Below are 22,485 nucleotides of genomic sequence, written 5' to 3' on the forward strand. Positions count from 1 at the left end.
GCGCATTTTACTATGGACTCCGGGTGCGTAGTTATAGTAGGTAACGTAGTCTAACATCAGTGTAGCAAAGCAAGCTTAGATTGTAGCTGAGTTAGCGTCGCTTAGGTTTTAAAGTGAAAGGATGTAGGCTAGGTTTTAAAGTAAAGGGACTACAACTCCCAGCATACCCATGCAGCCTAAGGCTGCCAGGCATGCTGGAAGTTGTAGTTTTGCAAGTTTTACAGTGAAGGGACTACAACACCCAGCATGCCCAGACAGCTAAAGTGTCAGTGTAGTTCTACACCAGTGTATCGTAATGTAGTGTTAGTGTAGGTTTACACCAGTGTATTGTCGGGGTTAATAACTCATCTATGAATTATTAATTATGGTCAACAAAAATATTAAAATATTATGACCGTTATGAATGCCAAAAATATACAAACAATGCAATTCACCATATCTGGGCCTATTTTGCCAGATATGAGTTCTTTGAAGTAGTGGTAGAAGTAACTTTTGCAATATAATATAATGATTAGGCAGTTATTATTTAAATGATATATACATTTATTGGTTACATTTGATTAACATTAAAGAGATTACAGACCGTAATATAAATTAAATTATATAAAGTATATCAATGACATAAGGTCCGATATAAATCAATGCTCTATTAGTATGTTATTTAACCATATTAAACTTAGTCGCAGAAGTAGGTTAGTTCAGATATCAGTATATTACTTTGTGTAGAGATCATTACATTACATGATATCTAATGGGCATTTTACGTGTACAAAATGGGAGTAAACCCTGCCCAATTCTAACAACATCTCTGGTAAGATACGGTACTAAATATATAATTTATAGTACGCTACTAATTAGGAAGACTTAGATTACGTTTCCTCATCGGAATTATTATCGTGTTGGATCAGAGGAAAATCCCATTAGACTATGCTAATATGCAATACGATCATTGCATTGATCCCCATAAGACGCGCCCCGTTCATCTGCAGTAGAAGGGGGTGTGGCTTATAAACTACTATTACCATCTCATAATTGAGGTTATATATTAGCCAGGTCTGCTCCTATACGTAACATAATTCTGTCCACATTAAAAAGAGGTAACTTAATCAAATAAGAAACCTATGTATCTTACCGAGAGTACTTCTGGATCAAAGAAAGATGGCTGTCCGGCTGCCTGTAGTCATAAGCGGTTATCATAGAAGAAATGAATTATGGACTAAAGTTTTTCTCCCTGGCTCTTCATGGCTCCACCCCTTCAGGTAGCCTCTAGGAACTTCAGTAATGAGGATCTGCAATGAGGATGGTGTCCCCCTTTCTTTGTCCTGCAGTTCCTCTAGCTCCTTTCCACCCATGTTTTAACCTGTTTTGCTATCTTAAGGGTCCACCCAAACAAATATAATATCATCCAATGATGACTGATGGGTGTGTATCCAGGTGTACAGAGCAGCCCCCTCCATTGGAGTAAAAAAATGACAGACAATGAGTTTCACTCTTCAGGACTTTCCTTGGAGACTTGTCAAACATCATGGATATTGTCTCGTGTAATCCATTTTGATTAATTTACACATTCCTCTCTTTCTTTCTCAGACATACTGTTTTTCTCAAACTTCCTGACTTGGTTAAAATTCATTAAATTGAATCATTTTGATTCAAATGGAGGCTTTGCCATGTTGTATCTTCCATACATCTTTCATATCATAACATCTGATTATATTGCTACCAAATAGCCTGACAGTATCCTAGTGCAGTGTTAGCATAGTTTTATACCAGCGTAGTGTAGTGTTAGCATAGTTTCAAACAGGTGTAGCGTAGTTAGCATAGTGTTAGCGTAATTTTACACATGTATAGCGTAGTTGGCGTAGCATAGATTTACACCAGTGTAGCGTAGCATAGCTTAGTTTTAGCGTCGTTTTTACACAGGTATAGTGTAGTTAGCCTAGCATAGTTTTACACCATTGTAGCGTAGCATAGTATTAGTGTAGTTTTTACACAGGTATAGCATAGTTAGCGTAGCATACGGTTAGCATAGTTTTAAACCAGTGTAGCGTAATTAGTGTAGCATAGTGTAAGCATAGTTTTTCACAGGTGTAGCTTAGTTAGATAGCGTTTAACATAAACACAGGTGTAGCATAGCTAGCTTAGTTTTACAGGGAGATGTAGCGTAGTTTAGGGAGTGTAGTGTAGGGTATAGCTTAGCTTAGTCATACAGTGAAGGGGCTACAACTTGTAGTTTTGCAACAGTGGCAGAGGCAATTGCACTCTGCTATGTTAATGTAGCAAAGGCCTGCTACACTAAAGTAGCTAAAGAGGCCATTGTGCTCTGCTATGTTAACATAGCAGAGGCTATGTGCTTTGCTACGTTAACATAGCACTGTATGTACGTCCTTCTATGTTAATGTAGCAAAGGCGACTACACTCTGCGCTCTGCTACATTAACGTGGCAGAGGCCATTGCGCTCTCCTATGTTAATGTTGCAGAGGTGAGTACACCCTGAGCTACGCTAGTTAGTTCATAATGGGTATACAGCCATCTATATAAATGCCTGTATACGGTGATCAAAAGGCCACTTACCTACCTCCGTTCCCGCTCCATCACTAGACGTGGAGCTACACAGGAAGATGAAAGAGCTGGAACGGGGGTGATAAGCTATCCAGGGGGAGAAACACTAAAATTGTAGTAACCCTTTTTTTTTTTCTTCTCTTCTCGTGTCAGATACATGAATGCAGAGGACTACATCGGGTTCGGTTGGCTACGTCGATGACCTGCTTATTTTGTTGTTTGTTTTAATAAAATGGTTAACAAGGGATTTGGGGGAGTGTTTTTCCTAATAACATTTTTTAACTTGTGTTTTTTCTTTTATTCCTTTTCAGGCTTAGTAGTGGAAGCTGTCTCATAGACATTACTAAGCTGGGGCTTGGCATTATCCCCAAAAACAGCTAGTGCTAACCACCAATAATTCCCCTGGTACCCACCGCCACAGGGGTACGAGAAAGAGACGATACCATTAGGCCCAGAGTGTAAAATATGGCACTCTTGGGCCTAGGTGGTAACAGGCTGGCGTTAAGGCTGTGGAGGGCCGGTAACAGTGGTCCTCGCCCACCCTGGTAATGTCAGGCTGTTGCTGTTTGGTTGGTATCTGTCTGAGAATGAAAAGATGGGGAACTACACACTTTTTTTTCATTAAAAAGGGTGTGGTTCCCTGTCTCTTTATTCTCAGCCAGATGCCAACCAAGCAGCAACAGCCTGACGTTACCAGGGTGAGCGAGGACCATTGTTACTGGCCCTCCCCATCCTAAATAACACCAGCCTGTTACTGCCTAGGCCCAAATGCGCCATATTTGATTCTCTGGGCCTTTTGGCATCTGCTCTTCCCGGTACCCCTGTGGTGGTGGGTACTAAGGCAATTATTGGGGATTAGCGCTAGCTTAGCCTCGGCTTAGTAATAGACTTAGTCCATGAGACGGCTTCCACTACTAATCCTGAAAAGTAATAAAAAAAAAAAACACATGTTAAAACATTTTTATTAGAAAAAAACACTCCCCCCCACAGCCCTTGTTAACCATTTTAGTAAACCCGTAGTCTTCTGCATTCACGTATCTGAAACGAGAAGAGCAGAAAAACACAAAAAATGGGTTACTACAGTTATAGGGTTCTCCCTAGGAGAGCCTAACACCCCTGTTCCAGCCCTGTTATCTTCCTGTGTTGCTCCACATCTAGTGACGAAGTGGGAACGGAGATGGGTAAGGGGCCTTCTGATCACTGTATACAGCAATCTATATAGATGGCGGTATACCCCTAATAAACTAACTAGCGCAACTCAGGGCGCACTCACCTCTGTAACATTTACTTAGCAGAGCACAATGGCCTCTGCTACGTTAAAGGGGTACTCCACTGCTAGACATCTTATATCTAAAGGATAGGGGATAAGATGCCTGATTGCAGGGGTTCTGCTGCTGGGGCTCCCTGTGATCTTCCGCAGCACCCTTGTTCTAAACAAAGGCCAGTTCCTGTGGGAGTGGTTGTGATGTCATGGCCACGCCCCCTCGTGACATGATGCCACACCCCCTCCATTCATGTCAATGGGAGGGGCGTTGTCATCCGAAACGCCCCCTCCCATAGACCTGAATGAAGGGGGCATGGCGTCAGGGCGCAAGAGGGCATGGCCATGACGTCACAGCCTCTGTCTCCAAGCGTTCTGAACAAAATGTTGAGAGCGCTGAAGCACCGGAGTACCCCTTTAATGTAGCACAGCACAACTGCCACTGCTACATTAACATAGCAGAGCGCTGTCGCTTCTGCTACATTAAGGTAGTAGGACGTACTCACCTCTGCTATGTTAATGTAGCAGAGCACAATGACATTTGCTACATTAACATAGCAGAGTGCAATTGCCTCTGTTACTGTTGCAAAACTACAACTCCCATCCTGCCTGAACAGCCTTTGGGTGTCTGGGCATGCTGGGAGTTGTAGCCCCTTCACTGTATGACTAAGCTAACCTACACCCTACGCTACACTCCCAAAACTACGCTCCATCTGACTGTAAAACTAAGGTAGCTACAATACACCTGTGTAAAACTATGCTTACACTATGCTACGCTAACTAGGCTACACCTGTGTAAAACTACGCTACACCATGCAAAGCTACACTGGTGTAAAACTACGCTAACTACTCTACACCTGTGTAAAACTATGCTACGCTAACTACGCTACACTGGTGTAAAACTATGCTAAGGCTAACTATGCTACACGTGTGTAAAACTACACTAACACCACGCTACGCTCCATCTGCCTGTAAAACTAAGCTAGCTACAATACACCTGTGTAAAACTATGCTTATGCTATGCTAACTAGGCTACACCTGTGTAAAACTACGCTACACCATGCAAAGCTACACTGGTGTAAAACTACACTAACGCTATGCTAACTACTCTACACCTGTGTAAAACTATGCTTACACTATGCTACGCTAACTACGCTATACTGGTGTAAAACTACGCTAACGCTAACTATGCTACACCTGTGTAAAACTACACTAACACCACGCTACGCTCCATCTGCCTGTAAAACTAAGCTAGCTACAATACACCTGTGTAAAACTATGCTTACACTATGCTACGCTAACTAGGCTACACCTGTGTAAAACTACGCTACACCATGCAAAGCTACACTGGTGTAAAACTACACTAACGCTACGCTAACTACTCTACACCTGTGTAAAACTATGCTTACACTATGCTACGCTAACTACGCTACACTGGTGTAAAACTACGCTAACGCTAACTATGCTACACCTGTGTAAAACTACACTAACACCATGCTACGCTCCATCTGCCTGTAAAACTAAGCTAGCTACAATACACCTGTGTCAAACTATGCTTACACTATGCTACGCTAACTACGCTACACTGGTGTAAAACTACGCTAACGCTAACTATGCTACACCTGTGTAAAACTACACTAACACCATGCTACGCTCCATCTGCCTGTAAAACTAAGCTAGCTATGCTACACGCATGTAAAACTACGCTAACTACGCTACACTTGTGTACACTACACTAATACACTGTGCTACACTGACTACTCTACACCTGTGTAAAACTACGCTAACGCTGCGCTAACTACGCTATACCTGTGTAAAACTATGCTACACTGGTGTAAAACTACGCAAACACTATGCTATACTGGTGTAAAGCTACGCTAACTACGCTACACATGTGCAAAACTATGCTATACCTGTGTAAAAACTACACTACTCCACATTGTGTAAAACTATGCTAACTACGCTACACCTGTGTAAAATTACAATAACACTGCGCTAACTACACTACACCTGTGTGAAACTATGCTACACTGGTGTAAAACTACACTAACGCTATGCTACACTGGTGTAAAACTACGCTAACACTGCTCTACACTGGTGTAAAACTATGCTAACCCTAAGCTACACTAACTACGCTACGCATGTTCACAACTACGCTAACTATGCTATACCTGTGTAAATACTATAACATTGCGCTACACTATACCTGTGTAAAACTATGCAACGCTTACTACGCTACACCTGTGTAAAATTACTCTAACACTATGTTAAAGGGGTACTCCGGTGAAAACCTTTCTTCTTTGAAATCAACTGGTGGCAGAAAGTTAAACAGATTTGTAAATTACTTCTATTAAAAAATCTTAATCCTTCCTGTACTTATTAGCTTGTGAATACTACAGAGGAAATTCTTTTCTTTTTGGAATGCTCTCTGATGACATCACGAGCACAGTTCTCTCTGCTGACGTTATTATAATAATAATAATAATGCTTTATTTATTGTTGTCTCTAGTGGGATTCCAACCCAAGTCCCCAGCACTGCAAGGCAGCAGTGCTAACCACTGAGCCACCATGCTGCCCTTAGCATACATCTGCTATGCATGGTTGCTAAAATGGACAGAGATGTCAGCAGAGAGCACTGTGCTCATGATGTCATCAGTGTTCCAAAAAGAAAGGAATTTCCTCTGTAGCATTCAGCAGCTAATAAGTACTGGAAGGATTAAGATATTTTAATAGAAGTAATTTACAAATATGTTTAACTTTCTGCCACCAGTTGATTTAAAAAGAAAAAAGGTTTTAACCAGAGTACCCCTTTAACTACGCTAAACTGGTGTAAAACTATGCTACGCTACACTAGTGTAAACCTACGCTAACACTACACTACACTGGTGTAAAACTACACTAACCCTACTCTACACCAACGACGCTACATCTGTGTAAAACTACGCTAACAACGCTACACTGGTGTAAATCGACGCTAACACTACACTTCACTGGTGAAAAACGACGCTAACCGTACGCTACATTAACCATGCTACACATGTGCAAAACTCAGCTAACTCCACTATACCTGTGTAAAAACTATGCTAACATTACACTACGCTATATTGGTGTAAAACTATGCTACACCGTCAACGCAATACTTGTGTAAAACAATGCTAACTACGTTATGCTTACTACGCTACACCTGTGTAAAATTACTCTAATACTATGTTAACTACGCTACATTGGTGTAAACCTATGCTAACCCTACTCTATGCTAACAAAGCTGCACCTGTGTAAAACTACGCTAACTACGCTATGCTGGTGTAAAATTACGGTAACCCTAAGCTACACTGGTGTAAAACTATGCTAACACTACGCTACGGTACACTGGTGTAAACCTACACTACAGCTGGTGTTAAACTATGCTAACCCTACTCTACGTTAACGATGCTACACCTGTGTAAAAGTACGCTAACTAAGCTACACTGGTGTAAAACTATGCTAACACTACGCTATTATACGCTGGTAGAAAAATATGCTAATGCTATGCTACACTGGTGTAAAACAATGCGAACACTATGCTTTGCTAACTACTCTATACCTGTGTAAAACTACGCTAACCCTACACTATGCTACACCTTTGTAAAACTACAACTTCCATCCTCCTGGACAGCCTTTGGCTGTCTGGGGATGCTGGAAGTTGTAGTCCCCTCACTGTAAAACTTGCAAAACTACAACTTCCAGCATGCCTGGACAACCTAAGGCTGTCCAGTCATGCTGGAAGTTGCAGTCCCTTTACTTAAAAGGGGTACTCCGCCCCTAGACATCTTATCCCCTATAAGATGTCAGATGGCGGGGGTCCCGCTGCTGGGGACCCCGGGATCTCGGCTGCAGCACCCACCTGTACGGCTTCCGTCAACGCTGGAGGCTTCGGATCCCGACCACAATGGTGGAAGAGCGTGACGTCATGACTCTGCCCCGTGTGACGTCACACCACGCCCCCTCAATGCAAGTCTATGGGAGGGGGCGTGGCGGACCTCCCATAGACTTGCATTGGGGGGGGGCGTGACGTCACACGGGGCGGAGTCGTGACGTCACGCTCTTCCGTCATTGTGAACGGGATCCGAAGCCTCCAGCATTGCCGGAAGCCATACAGATGGGTGCTGCAGCCGAGATCCCGGGGGTCCCCTGCAGCGGGACCTCCGCGATCTGATATCTTATCCCCAATGCTTTGGATAGGGGATAAGATGTCTAGGGGCGGAGTACCCCTTTAAAGGGGTACTCTGGTGAAAACCTTTCTTCTTTTAAATCAACTGGTGGCAGAAAGTTAAACATATTTGTAAATTACTTCTATTAAAAAATCTTAATGCTTCCAGTACTTATTAGCTGCTGAATGCTACAGAGTAAATTCCTTTATTTTTGTAATACTGATGACATCACGAGCACAGTGCTCTCTGCTGACATCTCTGTCCATTTTAGCAACAATGCATAGCAGATGTATGCTAAAGGCAGCATGGTGGCTCAGTGGTTAGCACTGGTGCCTTGCAGTGCTGGGGACTTGGGTTCAAATCCCACTAAAGACAATAAATAAAGCGTTATTATTATTATAATAACGTCAGCAGAGAGAACTGTGCTTGTGATGTCATCAGAGAGCATTCCAAAAAGAAAAGAATTTCCTCTTTAGTATTCAGCAGCTAATAATTACAGGAAGGATTAAGATTTTTTTTAATAGAAGTAATTTACAAATATGTTTAACATTCTGCCACCAGTTGATTTAAAAGAAAAAAGGTTTTCACCGGAGTACCCCTTTAAAACCTAACCTACGTCCTTCCACTTTAAAACCTAAACTACGCTACAATCTAAGCTAGCTACGCTACACTGATGGTAAACTACGCTAACCCTACGCTAACAGCGCTGGTCTCCCTCCCCGCCTGCTCCACTACACTACCTACTATAACTACGCTCCCGAAGTCCATAGTAAACTACGCATGCGCTCACCGTTTACTACTGACTCCCCTTACTAACAACTATGCATGCAATGACTTATGCTAGCCCTGTGCTAACTGCACACTAAGTAGAAAACCGTGCATGCCCCCTTTGTATTCTACACAGAAATTGTATCGCAGAAAACTTAACATCACCGGAAATACTGGCTATGATAACGGAACACCAGTACATTGTGGTCAAAAGCACAGTTGATTGGGAGCTAAACAAATGGATATTCACGAATGTATTTTTATTCCACAGGGGAAATCTTATGTGAGCCCCCAAACAACAAGCTTGACAAGTTTAATGGAACACTAATCTGGAAAGACTGCAAATATTCTCTAAATAATAGCAAGATGCTTTTGAGAGGGTGTGTTCTAAGAAATACTGAATGGTGCTTTGGGATGGTCATCTTTGCAGGTATCTTGTTCATTAGCAAAATATTTATGAAAGGTCTTAATGTATATTTATTAGGTTTAACCTTTAAAGTGGTTTTCCGTATGGATCGATAGAGGTTGGGGGGGGGGGGAGGGGCACAATTGGAGACTTCAGAAAACAGTGATCTTTGTCTTGGTGGGGGTATTGTTAAAGGTTTACTTATATAATATTATTTTTTAATATACAGATGACAAGTGACATACAGTACACTGTATGTTCTAGTTTCTAATTCTGCTACAGTTGGATAAGTGTTCCTGTTTAAAGTTTATTTTGCATTATATATATTCTAACCCAAAGATTTTTTGACCCTTTGTTTGAAACCCATAAACCTCAAAAATATGACTCATGGTGCCCCTAGATGCCTGACTATACTGCTTTGTTGTCACAGGACCTGATACTAAATTAATGCAGAACAGTGGAAAAACAAAGTTTAAAAGAACTAGCATTGATCGGCTAATGAACACTCTAGTGTTGTGGGTAAGTTTACGTCATAAGAAAACTGCTTGTGTCTCATGAATGTGTGTATTATTTTAAAACATAGCAAATGGTAATAAAAATAATGATTAATAATAAAAATAATAATAATGTAATGTCTATAATTTCCACAATACTTTGATGCCTGAATTTCAGATATTTGGCTTCCTGGTATGCATGGGAATCGTTCTAGCAGTTGGAAACTCTATCTGGGAGCATCACGTGGGCAGCCGGTTTAGAGTCTACCTTCACTGGGATGAGCTTGTGGACAGTGCTGTGTTCTCAGGATTCCTCACATTCTGGTCTTACATTATCATTCTAAATACTGTAGTACCAATTTCTCTCTATGTAAGGTAAGCCAAATAATCACACATTAGGAGAATGGGACATATATATCATCTATAATTGTGTTATGTATATTTGTTCAGTAATCGTCATTGAAAATTGTAGCCCATTCATAATTTTGTGGGTTTTTTTTTATCAGAAATGTGAGAACCAGGACTTCATGTCATACTGTATTTGCATCAGTTTTAGTTTCAATCCATAGTGTTGTCTTTTCTTTAACCTCCCTCACCTATATTGAGATGAAGCTTTTCATAGTAAAATTAGCTTTTTTAGTTTCCTTTGTTAGAAATAACCATTTTCATTGAATTGTGTCAATGATTTTGTTTCCTTTCCTGCTTCATTCAGCAGCCGGCAGGTAAGCAGTAGGGGCAGCATTGTCACTCCTGCACCTGAACACCCAGGCTTGCCATAACTCATGTAATAGTCACTGTAGTTTTGTCCCTCTGCCACCGTACAATTCACCCATTATCACTTATTTTTTCCCCCTCATAATTGTGTGCACATTTTCCCCAAAATGCCTATTTGTAGAATAGTTCTCTAGACCTGCATTATAGTCAAGTGTCTAGTGTATATGTGTGTATCTGTTTGTGTTCTCACACAATAGTGGTTGTTAGTATCTCAAGAACTCAATGAAATCCATGTTTTTTAAATGAAAATATATAATTATATGTTTGTTTTGTTTTTGTATTTTTATATCTTGCTTTAATCACAATCTGTTATGTTTTAATAAAGGTATGTGAGACATCGGGGGTACTCATCTTCAGGAAGGAACAAAACAACATCAGCTGGAGATGAATGCAGGATCGGCTACAGAACCATTTTGGAGTCTCCTGATTTCTCTGGCCAGACTGCAAAACTGTTCACAAAAACCCAAAGAAAAAATGGAGCTACTCACAAAAGAACGGTGAAAAAATTTATAATTTTTATTATTACAGCAGTGTGATAAACAATAAAAGCATGATTAAAACAAAGAGAAGATCAGCAAAAATAGCAGCAGACCTGGGACGTGATAATGATAATTCATATTCAGTATATTAAAAGGAAGTAGCAAAGTAAGAAAGAATGACAATTTATATGATCTAGTAGAAAAATATATATTACATAAGACTGAGCACTGAAATAAACTACAAGTCCCAGGATCCTTGTTTTGAGTTCTCTTTAGGGATGCACAGTGACGTCTTTCTTCTGGCCCCTTTGCGTGTGATCCATCCTCCCTGCCTGGCTTGATTGTCCGGTGGCACGTTTCTATGTGGGTTGGTCATGTGCTTTTGTTACGTGATGCCCCCATGATGCGCTGGTCCAGAAGTCAGCCGGCCAGGTTAGCTGGGAGGCGTGCGCAACAATGGTGGCCAGGTGGGACACGTCACTGTGATTAGAACAGCGCATCTGAGATTGGTCCTGCTAGGTATATAACCCCAGTTTGGAAGGGATGCTGACACCATCGGACGAAGGTCCTGCGACCGAAACACGTGTAGGGGTGGCGGCATCTTGGGACTTTAAGTACCATTTCAGCATTGTGGTTAGTATCTGTTGTTCTTTAGGCCTGCTCCTATGATTGTTTACTGGGTTTAGCTTTTTCATATGCCATGCACTATGCACTATGCATTTTCCCAGCTAGCTCCTTTGTGTGAGGGAATGTTTCCCTACAGTCAGTGCCTATTATAATACTATGAGAGACTTTTTCAGTGCCCAGTCTTATGTAATAAATATTTTTCTACTAGATCATATACATTGTCATTCTTTCCCATTTTGATATACTTTTAATATACTGAATATTTATTATCACTATCACGTCCCAGGTCTGCTGCTTTTTCTTGCTGATCACCTCCTTGTTTTAATTATGCTTTTATTTTGTATCACACTGCTGTAATAATAAAAATTATAAATTTTTACACCATTCTTTTATGAGTAGCTCCAATTTTCTTTGGGTTTTTAGGCTATTTACACATTTGGGGAGTAAATATATATATTTTTATTATGTGGTACGGATAGTAAGGGGGAGATTTATCAAAACCTGTCCAGAGGAAAAGTTGCTGAGTTACCCATAGCAACCAATCAGATCGCTTCTTTCATTTTTGGAAAGGCCTCTCTAAAATGAAAGAAGCGATCTGATTGATTGCTATGGGCAACTAAGCAACTTTTCCTTTGGACAGGTTTTGATAAATACTGTTTTCCCTTGTATGTGTACATCTGTACATGTTTGACGCTTCTTATTGCAAAACTGTTCAGTAGCTGTAACTGCATTCAGCTCCAGCAGGCAGCCTTTTAACATGGATGAATAGTAAATTTTTATATTAGGTTAAAAAAGGCCGAAGATGTTTTTTCACATACCCATATTTTGTTCTTACTGCCTATTTTGATTTTTGTGCACCCATATGACTTTTTTTTTTCTTTTTCTCCAGAAGCCTTCCCCATATCCCTAAATTTTTGTAGTGGTGTTGTTTAAGTATACTAGCAGTGGTGCCCACCTGTTATTTTTAATATTCTTGGCTTAACCATTTCTGTATAAGTAGGTTCATGCACTAGTAAAGATTATAATCTAGTTCTCCTACCTTGAACATACATAAAGGGCATTTTTTACCTACTAAAACCATATGTCAGAGGACACCAGTGCTTTTTTCATGACCCCAGGTCTACATGATAATTGTGCTATTTTCTGAACCTCCTTAAATGTCTGCTACACTGTTTGGACACTTAGAAATCTTTAAAGCACCAATGCTTGTCCTTTGAATCAAGAACAGCCAATGCAATGATTTATTTTGTATAGATACACTTGGATTAACATGCAGTGTTTCTTTAAAAATTTAGATACGGGCAAGTATAAATAGCTGTTGAGGGAGGGGAACGTGCGGCTGATCACATACCCCCTGTTCCGGAGATATTGGGCTCTGTATCCCCACTTTCCACTGGTATGACCAACCCACCCACCCCTTTCATAGGAAGTAAGGCACATACTGCATAATGCTGTTTTACCCAACTGACTGAGTAGCGAAACTGTCAAAAGGGATACAAAATCAGACAATATTAGAAGGATCTGATCACAAGGTGTGAGCAGGGCTGGTTTTTTTTTTTTTTTGGCCCTGGGCAAAAATAAATATGTGGCCCATGGGTCACATGACCAAAGATCACCATGTTGAACTGTGCTGCATCTCAGCTGAAGGCCTTAACACAAATGTAATATAAGGTGGTGAAGTTGCCCATAGCAACCAGAGGCCTTTTTTCATTTTTAAAAATAGTGAGAGAAAGAGAAGCAATCTGACTGGTTGCTATGGGCAATGGCGCCACTGATCTTCTACACAGGCTTTTATAATTCCCCCTCATAGTAAATACTTTCTTTGTTTAAGGCACAACTGTCACATAAAATTAGGTAAATAACCTGCCAGCACAGCACAAGCTGATCACTGGTATACTGCAGCCTTACATTTGTTTTGGCACTTCGGGTCTTCTATGCTGTAAAAACGACTTTTATTCACAGTTGCCAAAAGTCAGAGAGGCATGGGCAGGGATCTGCAATCTCTTTTCCGACATCACAGCACCGCCTCAGCACTGCTCGCTGACTCATCGCACAAGTGACATAATAGAAAGATACAGAGCTGTGTGTTAGTCAGACTGGGGCGGTGCTGTGATGCCAGAGAAGAGAGGCTTGGCAGCCCCGCAGCATTGTAGATCCATGACTATACCTCTCTGACTTTTGGCAACTGTGGATAAAAGTAATTTTTACAGCATAGAAGACACAAAGTGCCAAAACAAAGATATGGCTTCAGTACACCAGTGATCAGCTTGTAGGTTGTGATGATGGTTATTGACTTATCTTTATGCAACAGTTGCGCTTTAACCATTAAAATAAAGCAGACCGTTAAAACACTCCTGTATTCTTGCCATGTTAGAGCAGCTCTCACTTTGATCAAAAGCAGTCACAGAATACAGGACTACTAAATCCAGTGACCACAGGGGGCGTCTTCTCTAATTGTATATGTTCTCTTCAGCCCAGACCAATATGATGATGTCTCCTGATGTCTGACAATGTTACCAAGACATCTGTGGCCCCTTACTTCTGGAGTCTACCCTAAACTCTATAGTAACACAAACTCCATCCTTTACACTGCCAACCTGCTTTGCTAATGCTGTGCTTGCTGCTGCCCCATTACTATGCCTACAGCATACCTAGGGAACAGTGTAAAAATCTAATAGGTAGGATCCGACCACTGGAACCTCTGGGTGATTGGAGCAGCAGCACATGATCCCATGTCACTCCATTATTTCTCTATAGGGTCTCCATACATGTGAGTGCAGCGATCAGCAATGTTCATATGTCCCATAGAGAACAAATGAAGCTGCAGGTGATCATGTGCTGCTGCTCAATTCATTTTGGGGACAAGGGACCTCTATTCTCATGATCGGTGGTGGTCCCAGGGGTCAGGTCTCACCGATCAGATACAGTCATGGCCATAAATGTTGGCACCCCTGAATTTTTGTCTAGAAAATGAAGTATTTCTCACAGAAAAGGATTGCAGTAAAACATGTTTTGCTATACACATGTTTTTTTCTCCCTTTTGTGTGTATTGGCACTAAACCAAAAAAGGGAGGAAAAAAGCTAATTGGACATAATGTCACACCAAACTCCAAAAATGGGCTGGACAAAATTATTGCCACCCATAACCTAATATTTGGTTGCAGACCCTTTGGAAAAAATAACTGAAATCAGTCGCTTCCTATAACCATCAATAAGCTTCTTACACCTCTCAGACGGAATATTGGACCACTCTGCCTTTGCAAACTGCTCCAGGTCTCTATTATTGAAAGAGTGCTTTTTTGACGTATGTTTGGGGTCATTGTCCTGCTGGAAGACCCAAGATCTCAGACGCAAACCCAGCTTTCTGACACTGGGCTGTACAGTGCGACCCAAAATCTGTTGGTAATCCTCAGATTTCATAATGCCTTGCACACATTCAAAGCACCCAATGCAAGAGGCAGCAAAACAATACATTGAAAGTGAGAAGAGAAACACTTTCCTCAAATCTGGTCTTTTGTATGCTCTGAAAAAATGGTGATAGAGCGTATATAAAGAATTGTGTATATACACAGTTGGTACTGAAGTAGAAACAATATGTATTATATTAAAACATACATATATTTATTGATAATTGTCTATGGCAACTTCCTGCAGGGCCCTTGCAGCAGTGTCAATAGATACAAACAAATGTAAAATGAATAAAATAATATAAAAAAAATATTGTAAAAATAATTATGCAGATAAGTTAAGAAAGTCCATATTATGCAATCCAAAGGATAGGCAGCGATTTTGAATGCAATATTGCACAATTTATAATCCAGTGGGTAAAGTTCCGTATAGCTTAGAGAGATTCAAAAAGTCTTATGCAATGAACAAAGTTTGGAATTGCAGGACAGTGTTGGCTTACCTGTCCTGGCGGGATCCCATGGCGCTCTCACTGCTTACCCACAGCGGCTTCCAAACCGGACGCCTAGTCGTTCCTTGGGATGGCGAGTCTGCGCCGGTGAGCCAGGGGAGGGAGAGGTCTGCTTGTCAGCGTGGTGATGCGAAGTTCTATGCACTATGCGCATCAGGATGTCTACTTGCCGGGGTGGTGTTATTTATTTTCATGCGCTATGCGCACCAGGAGATCTGCTTGCCGGTGTAGTGATCTGAAGTTTTTTGCGCTGTGCGCACCAGGAAGATCGACTTGTCTCTGTAGTATGGTTCGTGCACATCAGGAGGTTATAGAATGCTGCAAATACCTATAGATCGCACGGCGCATGAACCATACTACAGAGACAAGCCGATCTTCCTGGTGCGCACAGCGCAAAAAACTTCAGATCACTACACCGGCAAGCAGATCTCCTGGTGCGCATAGCGCATGAAGATAGATAACACCACGCCGACAAGTGGACATCCTGATGCGCATAGCGCATAAAACTTCGCATCACCACACTGACAAGCAGACCTCTCCCTCCCCTGGCTCACCGGCACTGACGACTCGCCATCCCAAGGAACGACTAGGCGTCCGGTTTGGAAGCCGCTGTAGGTAAGTAGTGAGAGCGCCATGGGATCCCGCCAGGACAGGTAAGCCAACACTGTCCTGCAATTCCAAACTTTGTTCATTACATAAAACTTTTTGAATCTCTCTAAGCTATACAGAACTTTACCCACTGGATTATAAATTGTGCAATATTGCATTCGAAATCGTTGCCTATCCTTTGAATTGCATAATATGGACTTTCTTAACTTATCTGCATAATTATTTTTACAATAATTTTTATATATTATTTTATTAATTTTACATTTTTTTGTATCTATTGACACTGCTGCAAGGGCCCTGCAGGAAGTTGCCTTAGACAATTACATCAATAAATATATGTATGTTTTAATATAATACATATTGTTTCTACTTCAGTACCAACTGTGTATATACACAATTCTTTATATACGCTCTATCGCCATTTTTTCAGAGCATACAAAAGACCAGATTTGAGGAAAGTGTTTCTCTTCTCACTGTCAGTATTATTTTCAGGTCGCATAGGATACGCGACCTTAAACATTAGTGCTCATCTGCCATAACTAAGCTTTATCAACTTGTCTTTTGTGGTTAGAGCTACCTTTTCTTTCTATATTGTATTACATTTAACCCCAAAACATCATTTAACCTCCACCATAGGTACCGTGTTCTTTTCTTTGTAGGCCTCATTCCATTTTCGGAAAACAGTAGAATGATGTGCTTTACGAAAAAGCTCTGTCTTGGTCTCATCTGCCCACAAGACATTTTCTTACTCAAGTTCTGGCTTACTCAAGTTCATTTTGGCAAAATGTAGTCTTGCTTTTTTTTATGTCTCTGCGTCAACAGTGGGGTCCTCCTGGGTCTCCTGCCATAGCGTTTCATTTCATTTAAATGTCAACGGATAGTTTGCGCTGACAATGATGCTCCCTGAGCCCTCAGGACAGCTTGAATAACTTTGGAACTTGTTTGGGGCTGCTTATCCACCATCCGGACTATCCTGTGTTGACACCTTTCATCAATTTTTCTCTTTTGTCCACACCCAGGGAGATTAGCTACAGTGCCATGGGTTGCAAACTTCTTGATAATGTTGCGCACTGAGGACAAGTGCAAATCTAGATCACTGGAGATGGACTTTTAACCTTGAGATTGTTGATATTTTTCCACAATTTTGGTTCTCAAGTCCTCAGACAGTTGTCTTCTCCTCTTTCTGTTGTCCATGCTTAGTGTGGCACACACAAGCACACAATGCAAAGACTAAGTGAACGTCTCTCCTTTTTATCTGCTTTCAGATGTGATTTTTATATTGCCCGCACCTGTTACTTGCCCCAGCTGAGTTTAAAGTAGCATCACATGCTTGAAACAATCTTTTTTTTTCACACAATTTTGAAAGGGTGCCAATAATTTTGTCCAGCTCATTTTTGGATTTTGGTGTGACATTATTTCCAATTTGCTTTTTTTTCCTCCCTTTTTCGGTTTAGTTCCAATACACACAAAGGGAATAAACCTGTGTATAGCAAAACATGTGTTACTGCAATCCTTTTCTGTGAGAAATTCTTTATTTTCTAGAAAAATTTCAGGGGTGCCAACATTTACGGCCATGACTGTATAGTGCTTCCTATGACCCCCTATATCACATACACTGCTCCCTATGGCCCCCTTCTACACATATACTTTTCTCTATCTCACATTATACACTGCTCGCTATGCTCCCCATATACTGCTACCTATACCGCCATATATTGCTAACTTTACCCCCTATATACAGTTTATATGCCCCTCATCACATGTACTGGTCTCATCACCATCCTCACAGCTCCCTCCCTCCATGCTTTTCCCTATTACCACCTCCTCCTTTTTGTGCACTGTATGTTAAAGGACCTGCAATTACATCATCAGGAAGTCCTTTACCATACAGTGTTAGTGTCTGTGCAGCTCTGTGGGCTATCTGAAGCCCGGGCTCCCGGGATGGGGAGGATTACAGAGGTCAGACCCCCTGTGATCAAACTCTACATTTCTTTAAAAAAAAAAATAGTTGCTGATTTGTTATAGAGCCCTCAATTACACCACAAACATACACCAACCCACAAAAGCCGGCACAAAAGCCGCATGGGTAAAAAGTTGCAGAAAATGGGGGTCATACAAAGTGGTGTTCTGAAGTGAAATTTCACACTCCAACTTAGGGGTGTGAATCGCCAAGAATTTGGCGATTCGATTCGAATCGCGATACCAGTGTGGCGATTCGATATATCCCGATATATCGCGATACCGTCTAGGTGACGATACATCGCGATATATCCCGATTCGGTCTAAAAAACTATGTCTTTTACGCTTTTATTAAAACTTTATTTAATTTTTTTTTTTTTTTGTACACTTTATTAGTCTTTTAGGAATCATTAGATTCCTCAGACAGATGAATAGAGTTCTATTGAACTCCATTTATCTGCGATCCATTGATAGAGCCTGGTCCAGCCAGGCTCTATCAATGACAGAGCCACGGAGAGCATACACATCTCCCTTTAGACGCCGCTGTTAGCCGGCTATTAGCCGGCTATGTTAGCTGGCTATTAGCGGCGGCCCCCGGCTACTGAGAACAGCCGGGGGCTGCAGAGTATGGAGCGGGCACGAGTCGGGAGCCCGCTCCATACACACTACAGAGCACCGCATGCTGGATATTAGCGGCGGTGATGCATCAGCGGCCCCCGGATACTGAAATCAGCCGGGGGCCGCAGAGTATGGAGCGGGCACGAGTCGGAGCCCGCTCCATACATCCAGAGCGCCGCCACCGTGTCAGATCCGGCTGACAAAATGTGAAACTTGTATCTCCTGATGCCCGGGACATGCTTTCTGTGCATCAGGAGATACAAATTCCACATCACTAAAAGAATCGATTCAAAAATATTTTGAATCGATTCAGTATCGGCAAGTAAAAAATCGCGATAATCGCGGGAATCGATTTTTTCTTAGATCCCTACTCCAACTACACCATCAAAACCTGTGTATAACATCAGTGCACCTATACTGACTTTGATAAATGTCCCTCTTAGTTTATCATATTATTTGTGTTGCCCACATTTTAGTGTCAAGAATTTAAGGCAAATGTATTTCAGTGGACTGTTGATCTTTTTACTTTCCCAACAAGAGCCTTCTTTTTAGAATACACATAATGTGTTGCATCTTATAATAAACAGGCTTCTTTTGTGTATAAAATATGTTTTTTTACAATGGCAAGTCAAATACTTTCATGTCACAGTCTACATTGTTGAGCTAAATTCATATTGAGCAGAGTTTACAAGTTTTTAAGTGTGTGGCAGTGTCTTCGGCTCTACATCTCATGTCTACACATGGTGGTTATTTTTCTCATATATCATTTGTTTTTTTTACAACATCTGAAAGGGGTGGGGAAATGTGCTATTGTCCAGCAAGAGAATCCTCACACACTTCCAAGACACAACACTTTCTTGCTTTCTGTTTTTTCTTATCATCTTAGTCCAGCTATGTTTTAGCTGGCTTTTGTAGTTAATTGGTTGTATTATTTTACACTAGCAGTATCTCCAAAACACTTTTAGCTTTTGGCACCCTCACAGAATACTAACATGCAGGAATATGATGTGGAAAAATACTACAAAGATTACATCTCTTTGTCTATATTTAGATGAAAGATTCTTTTTATTGGCCTCCAGGGGAAAAAAAACTTGCACCAGAAAGTATTACTAAATGTATAGAACTCTATGAAATAGGAGGAGTACACTTCTTAAAAAATCTTTTTTGCCTTACAAGGTATAATATGATCATACTTATAAACAATAAATATTTTAAATAAATCCCAAAAAATTATTTGATGACTTTAGAAATATTTTGTTCTCTATCTTTTCAGGTACTGTCATGTTTACTTTTGCCATCAATTTTCCTCCCACAAATTTCCTATTTCTTAGGTACAGTGCTAGAACTGCTATACCATGGGCAGTGTAAATAGTGAAGAGAAGTAGCAGGTTTTTTTTTTTTTGCTGTGGTTTTGTGCAAAAAAAGTTGCATGACTTTTTGCCCACAGCAGCTTTGAAAGAAAACACTGTGGACAGTCTAATCTCCGTTTACAGATGCAGTGGTCAGGAATGTATCATTGCTGCTATAAACAAGACTCAAAACAAGTCGCACAAAAAATTTGCAAGCCCCTGCAAAACACTGCAAATCTACACCAGCCCAGACCTGGCTTACAAAACTGCAATGGGTTAAAAAGTTGCACCAAAATTTACTGAAGTAAAAAATGACAGGAAATGTAGTTGTAGTTTTGCTGCCCTACTGTCTCTCTCTATATGGTACACAACTACATACTGGGAGTTGTAGTTTTGCAACAGCTGGATAGTCAGGTTGGGGCTTGCTGTGCTAATATGGTCAACAACTCCTAGCACGCAATGAGCTTTAATAAATGTGAATAAGCCTCTTCCCAAAAAAAGTTGCTATGTTTTTTTCCCATTTTACAAATAAAAAAATGAAATCAAATAAATAAAAATATCTAGTATCGTTGTGTGCCATTACCAATGTTCAAAATTGCTGATTTTTGGTCACATCACATCTAAAAAAAAAAAAACGCAAAAAAAGTTACCAAAATGTCACACATATGCAAAAGAGCTACTGTTAAAAACTACAGAGCATATCGAGAAAAATTGGCCCTTCTAAAGTCCCATATATGGGAAAAATAAGAAAGTTATAGGGGGTCAGCAGTGCAATATAGCAACACAAAGTACTTTTGTTTACAACCACTTTTAATTTCAGTGTAAATGTGACTGTGCTAAGCTAATTTACACTAGCTGTCTATTGCTCAGACAAATTTATCATATGCTGTGCACCATTTCATAAATTTAAGGCATGTCAGCACATTCACAGCAGAAAATTGACTGTAAAACCAATTTGCATAATTATCCTTTACTCCAATTCTAATGAAATGTTAGATTATACATTTGTATGGTAGTCATGGCTCTGGAAAGCTTGATAAAAATTCCACTGGCCAATTTGAAGGCTGCCATTCAAGAATCTGGTAAACAATGGTAATGTTGAAAAAACAGTGTCCCATGCATTGGGTTCATATGCTAAAAATAAGTTTGCCAACATAAAACTTTATAAATTTTACTGCACTACGTGTGGTTCCTTTGGATACTTCTGTTTGCCACAGTGTTAGCAGCAATTCTTGTAAGGGTCTTTAAGAAAGTTTGCATTCAATAATTAGTTTCTTACAGAAACTGAAAAAATAACCTCTTTATGTTTTTGTGAAAATAAGAAACAAAAGTAAAGTGTTTTTCTGAAGAATCCAGGATCCAAATAGTACAAGTGAATCTCAAAAAATGTGAATATCGTGCAAAAGTCCATTGTATTTCAGTAATGCAACTTAAAAGGAAAGGAAGCATGCAGTGCTCCAAAATCTCCTGGTAGATGGATTTGTTGACCCTGGACTTAATAAAGGACAGTGGACCAACATCGGCAGATGACATGGCTCCCTGAATCATAGCAATTGTGGTGGTGGGGGGGGCGCTTTGGGGTTTTCATGAGCTGTAAGCCATAATCATCTCAATTATGACAAATCACAGCTTGAACTATCTTGATTTGCATGTAATGAGTCTCTCTAATACTCTGCTCAAAAAAATAAAGGGAACACTAAGATAACACATCCTAGATCTGAATGAATGAACTAATCGTATGAAATACTTTCGTCTTTACATAGTTGAATGTGCTGACTACAAAATCACAGAAAAATTATCAATGGAAATCAAATTTATCAACCCATGGAGGTCTGGATATGGAGTCACACTCAAAATCAAAGTGGAAAACCACACAACAGGCTGATCCAACTTTGATGCAATGTCCTTAAAACAAGTCAAAATGAGGATCAGTAATGTGTGTGGCCTCCACGTATAAAGCCTGGGCATACTCCTGATGAGGTGGCAGATGGTCTCCTGAGGGATATCCTCCCAGACCTGGACTTGCAGGCAGCAGATTGTTCTCCACGGCATCTCCAGACTTTGTCACATCTGTCACGTGCTCCGTGTGACCCTGCTTTCATCTGTGAAGAGCACAGGGTGCAAGTGGCGAATTTGCCAATCTTGGTGTTCTCTGGCAAATGCCAAACGTTCTGCATAGAGTTGGGCTGTATGCACAACCCCCACCTGTAGTTAACGGGACCTCATACCACCCTCATGAAGTCTGTTTCTGACTATTTGAGTGGACACATGCACATTTTTGGCCTGTTGGAGGTCATCTTGCAGGGCTCTGTCAGTGCTCCTCCTGCTCCTCTTTGCACAAAGGCAGAGGTAGCAGTCCTGCTGCTGGGTTGTGAAATTGATTGTCAATCAGTGTTGCTTCATGAGTGGACAGTGTGATTTCACAGAAGGGTGATTTGGAGTTACATTGTGTTGTTTAAGTGTTCCCTTTATTTTT

General features: G+C 40.7%; 1 protein-coding gene across 6 annotated transcripts in view; it reads left to right on the forward strand.

The window, feature by feature from the left end:
- The window catches only part of ATP8B4 (ATPase phospholipid transporting 8B4 (putative)), a 517,140-nt gene that overhangs the window by 321,992 nt on the left and 172,663 nt on the right, over positions 1 to 22,485 (forward strand). For 5 of the 6 annotated variants that reach the window (XM_056572217.1, XM_056572212.1, XM_056572216.1 and 2 more), the window contains exons 11-13: positions 9,050 to 9,208; positions 9,615 to 9,703; positions 9,857 to 10,053. In XM_056572217.1, coding sequence (XP_056428192.1) covers positions 9,050 to 9,208; positions 9,615 to 9,703; positions 9,857 to 10,053 — 445 coding nt within the window. The remainder of the gene's footprint in view (positions 1 to 9,049; positions 9,209 to 9,614; positions 9,704 to 9,856; positions 10,054 to 22,485) is intronic. The other variant, XM_056572215.1, reaches the window with a different exon arrangement.

This window comes from Hyla sarda, chromosome 4 (assembly GCF_029499605.1).
Source record: "Hyla sarda isolate aHylSar1 chromosome 4, aHylSar1.hap1, whole genome shotgun sequence".
Lineage (NCBI taxonomy): Eukaryota > Metazoa > Chordata > Amphibia > Anura > Hylidae > Hyla > Hyla sarda.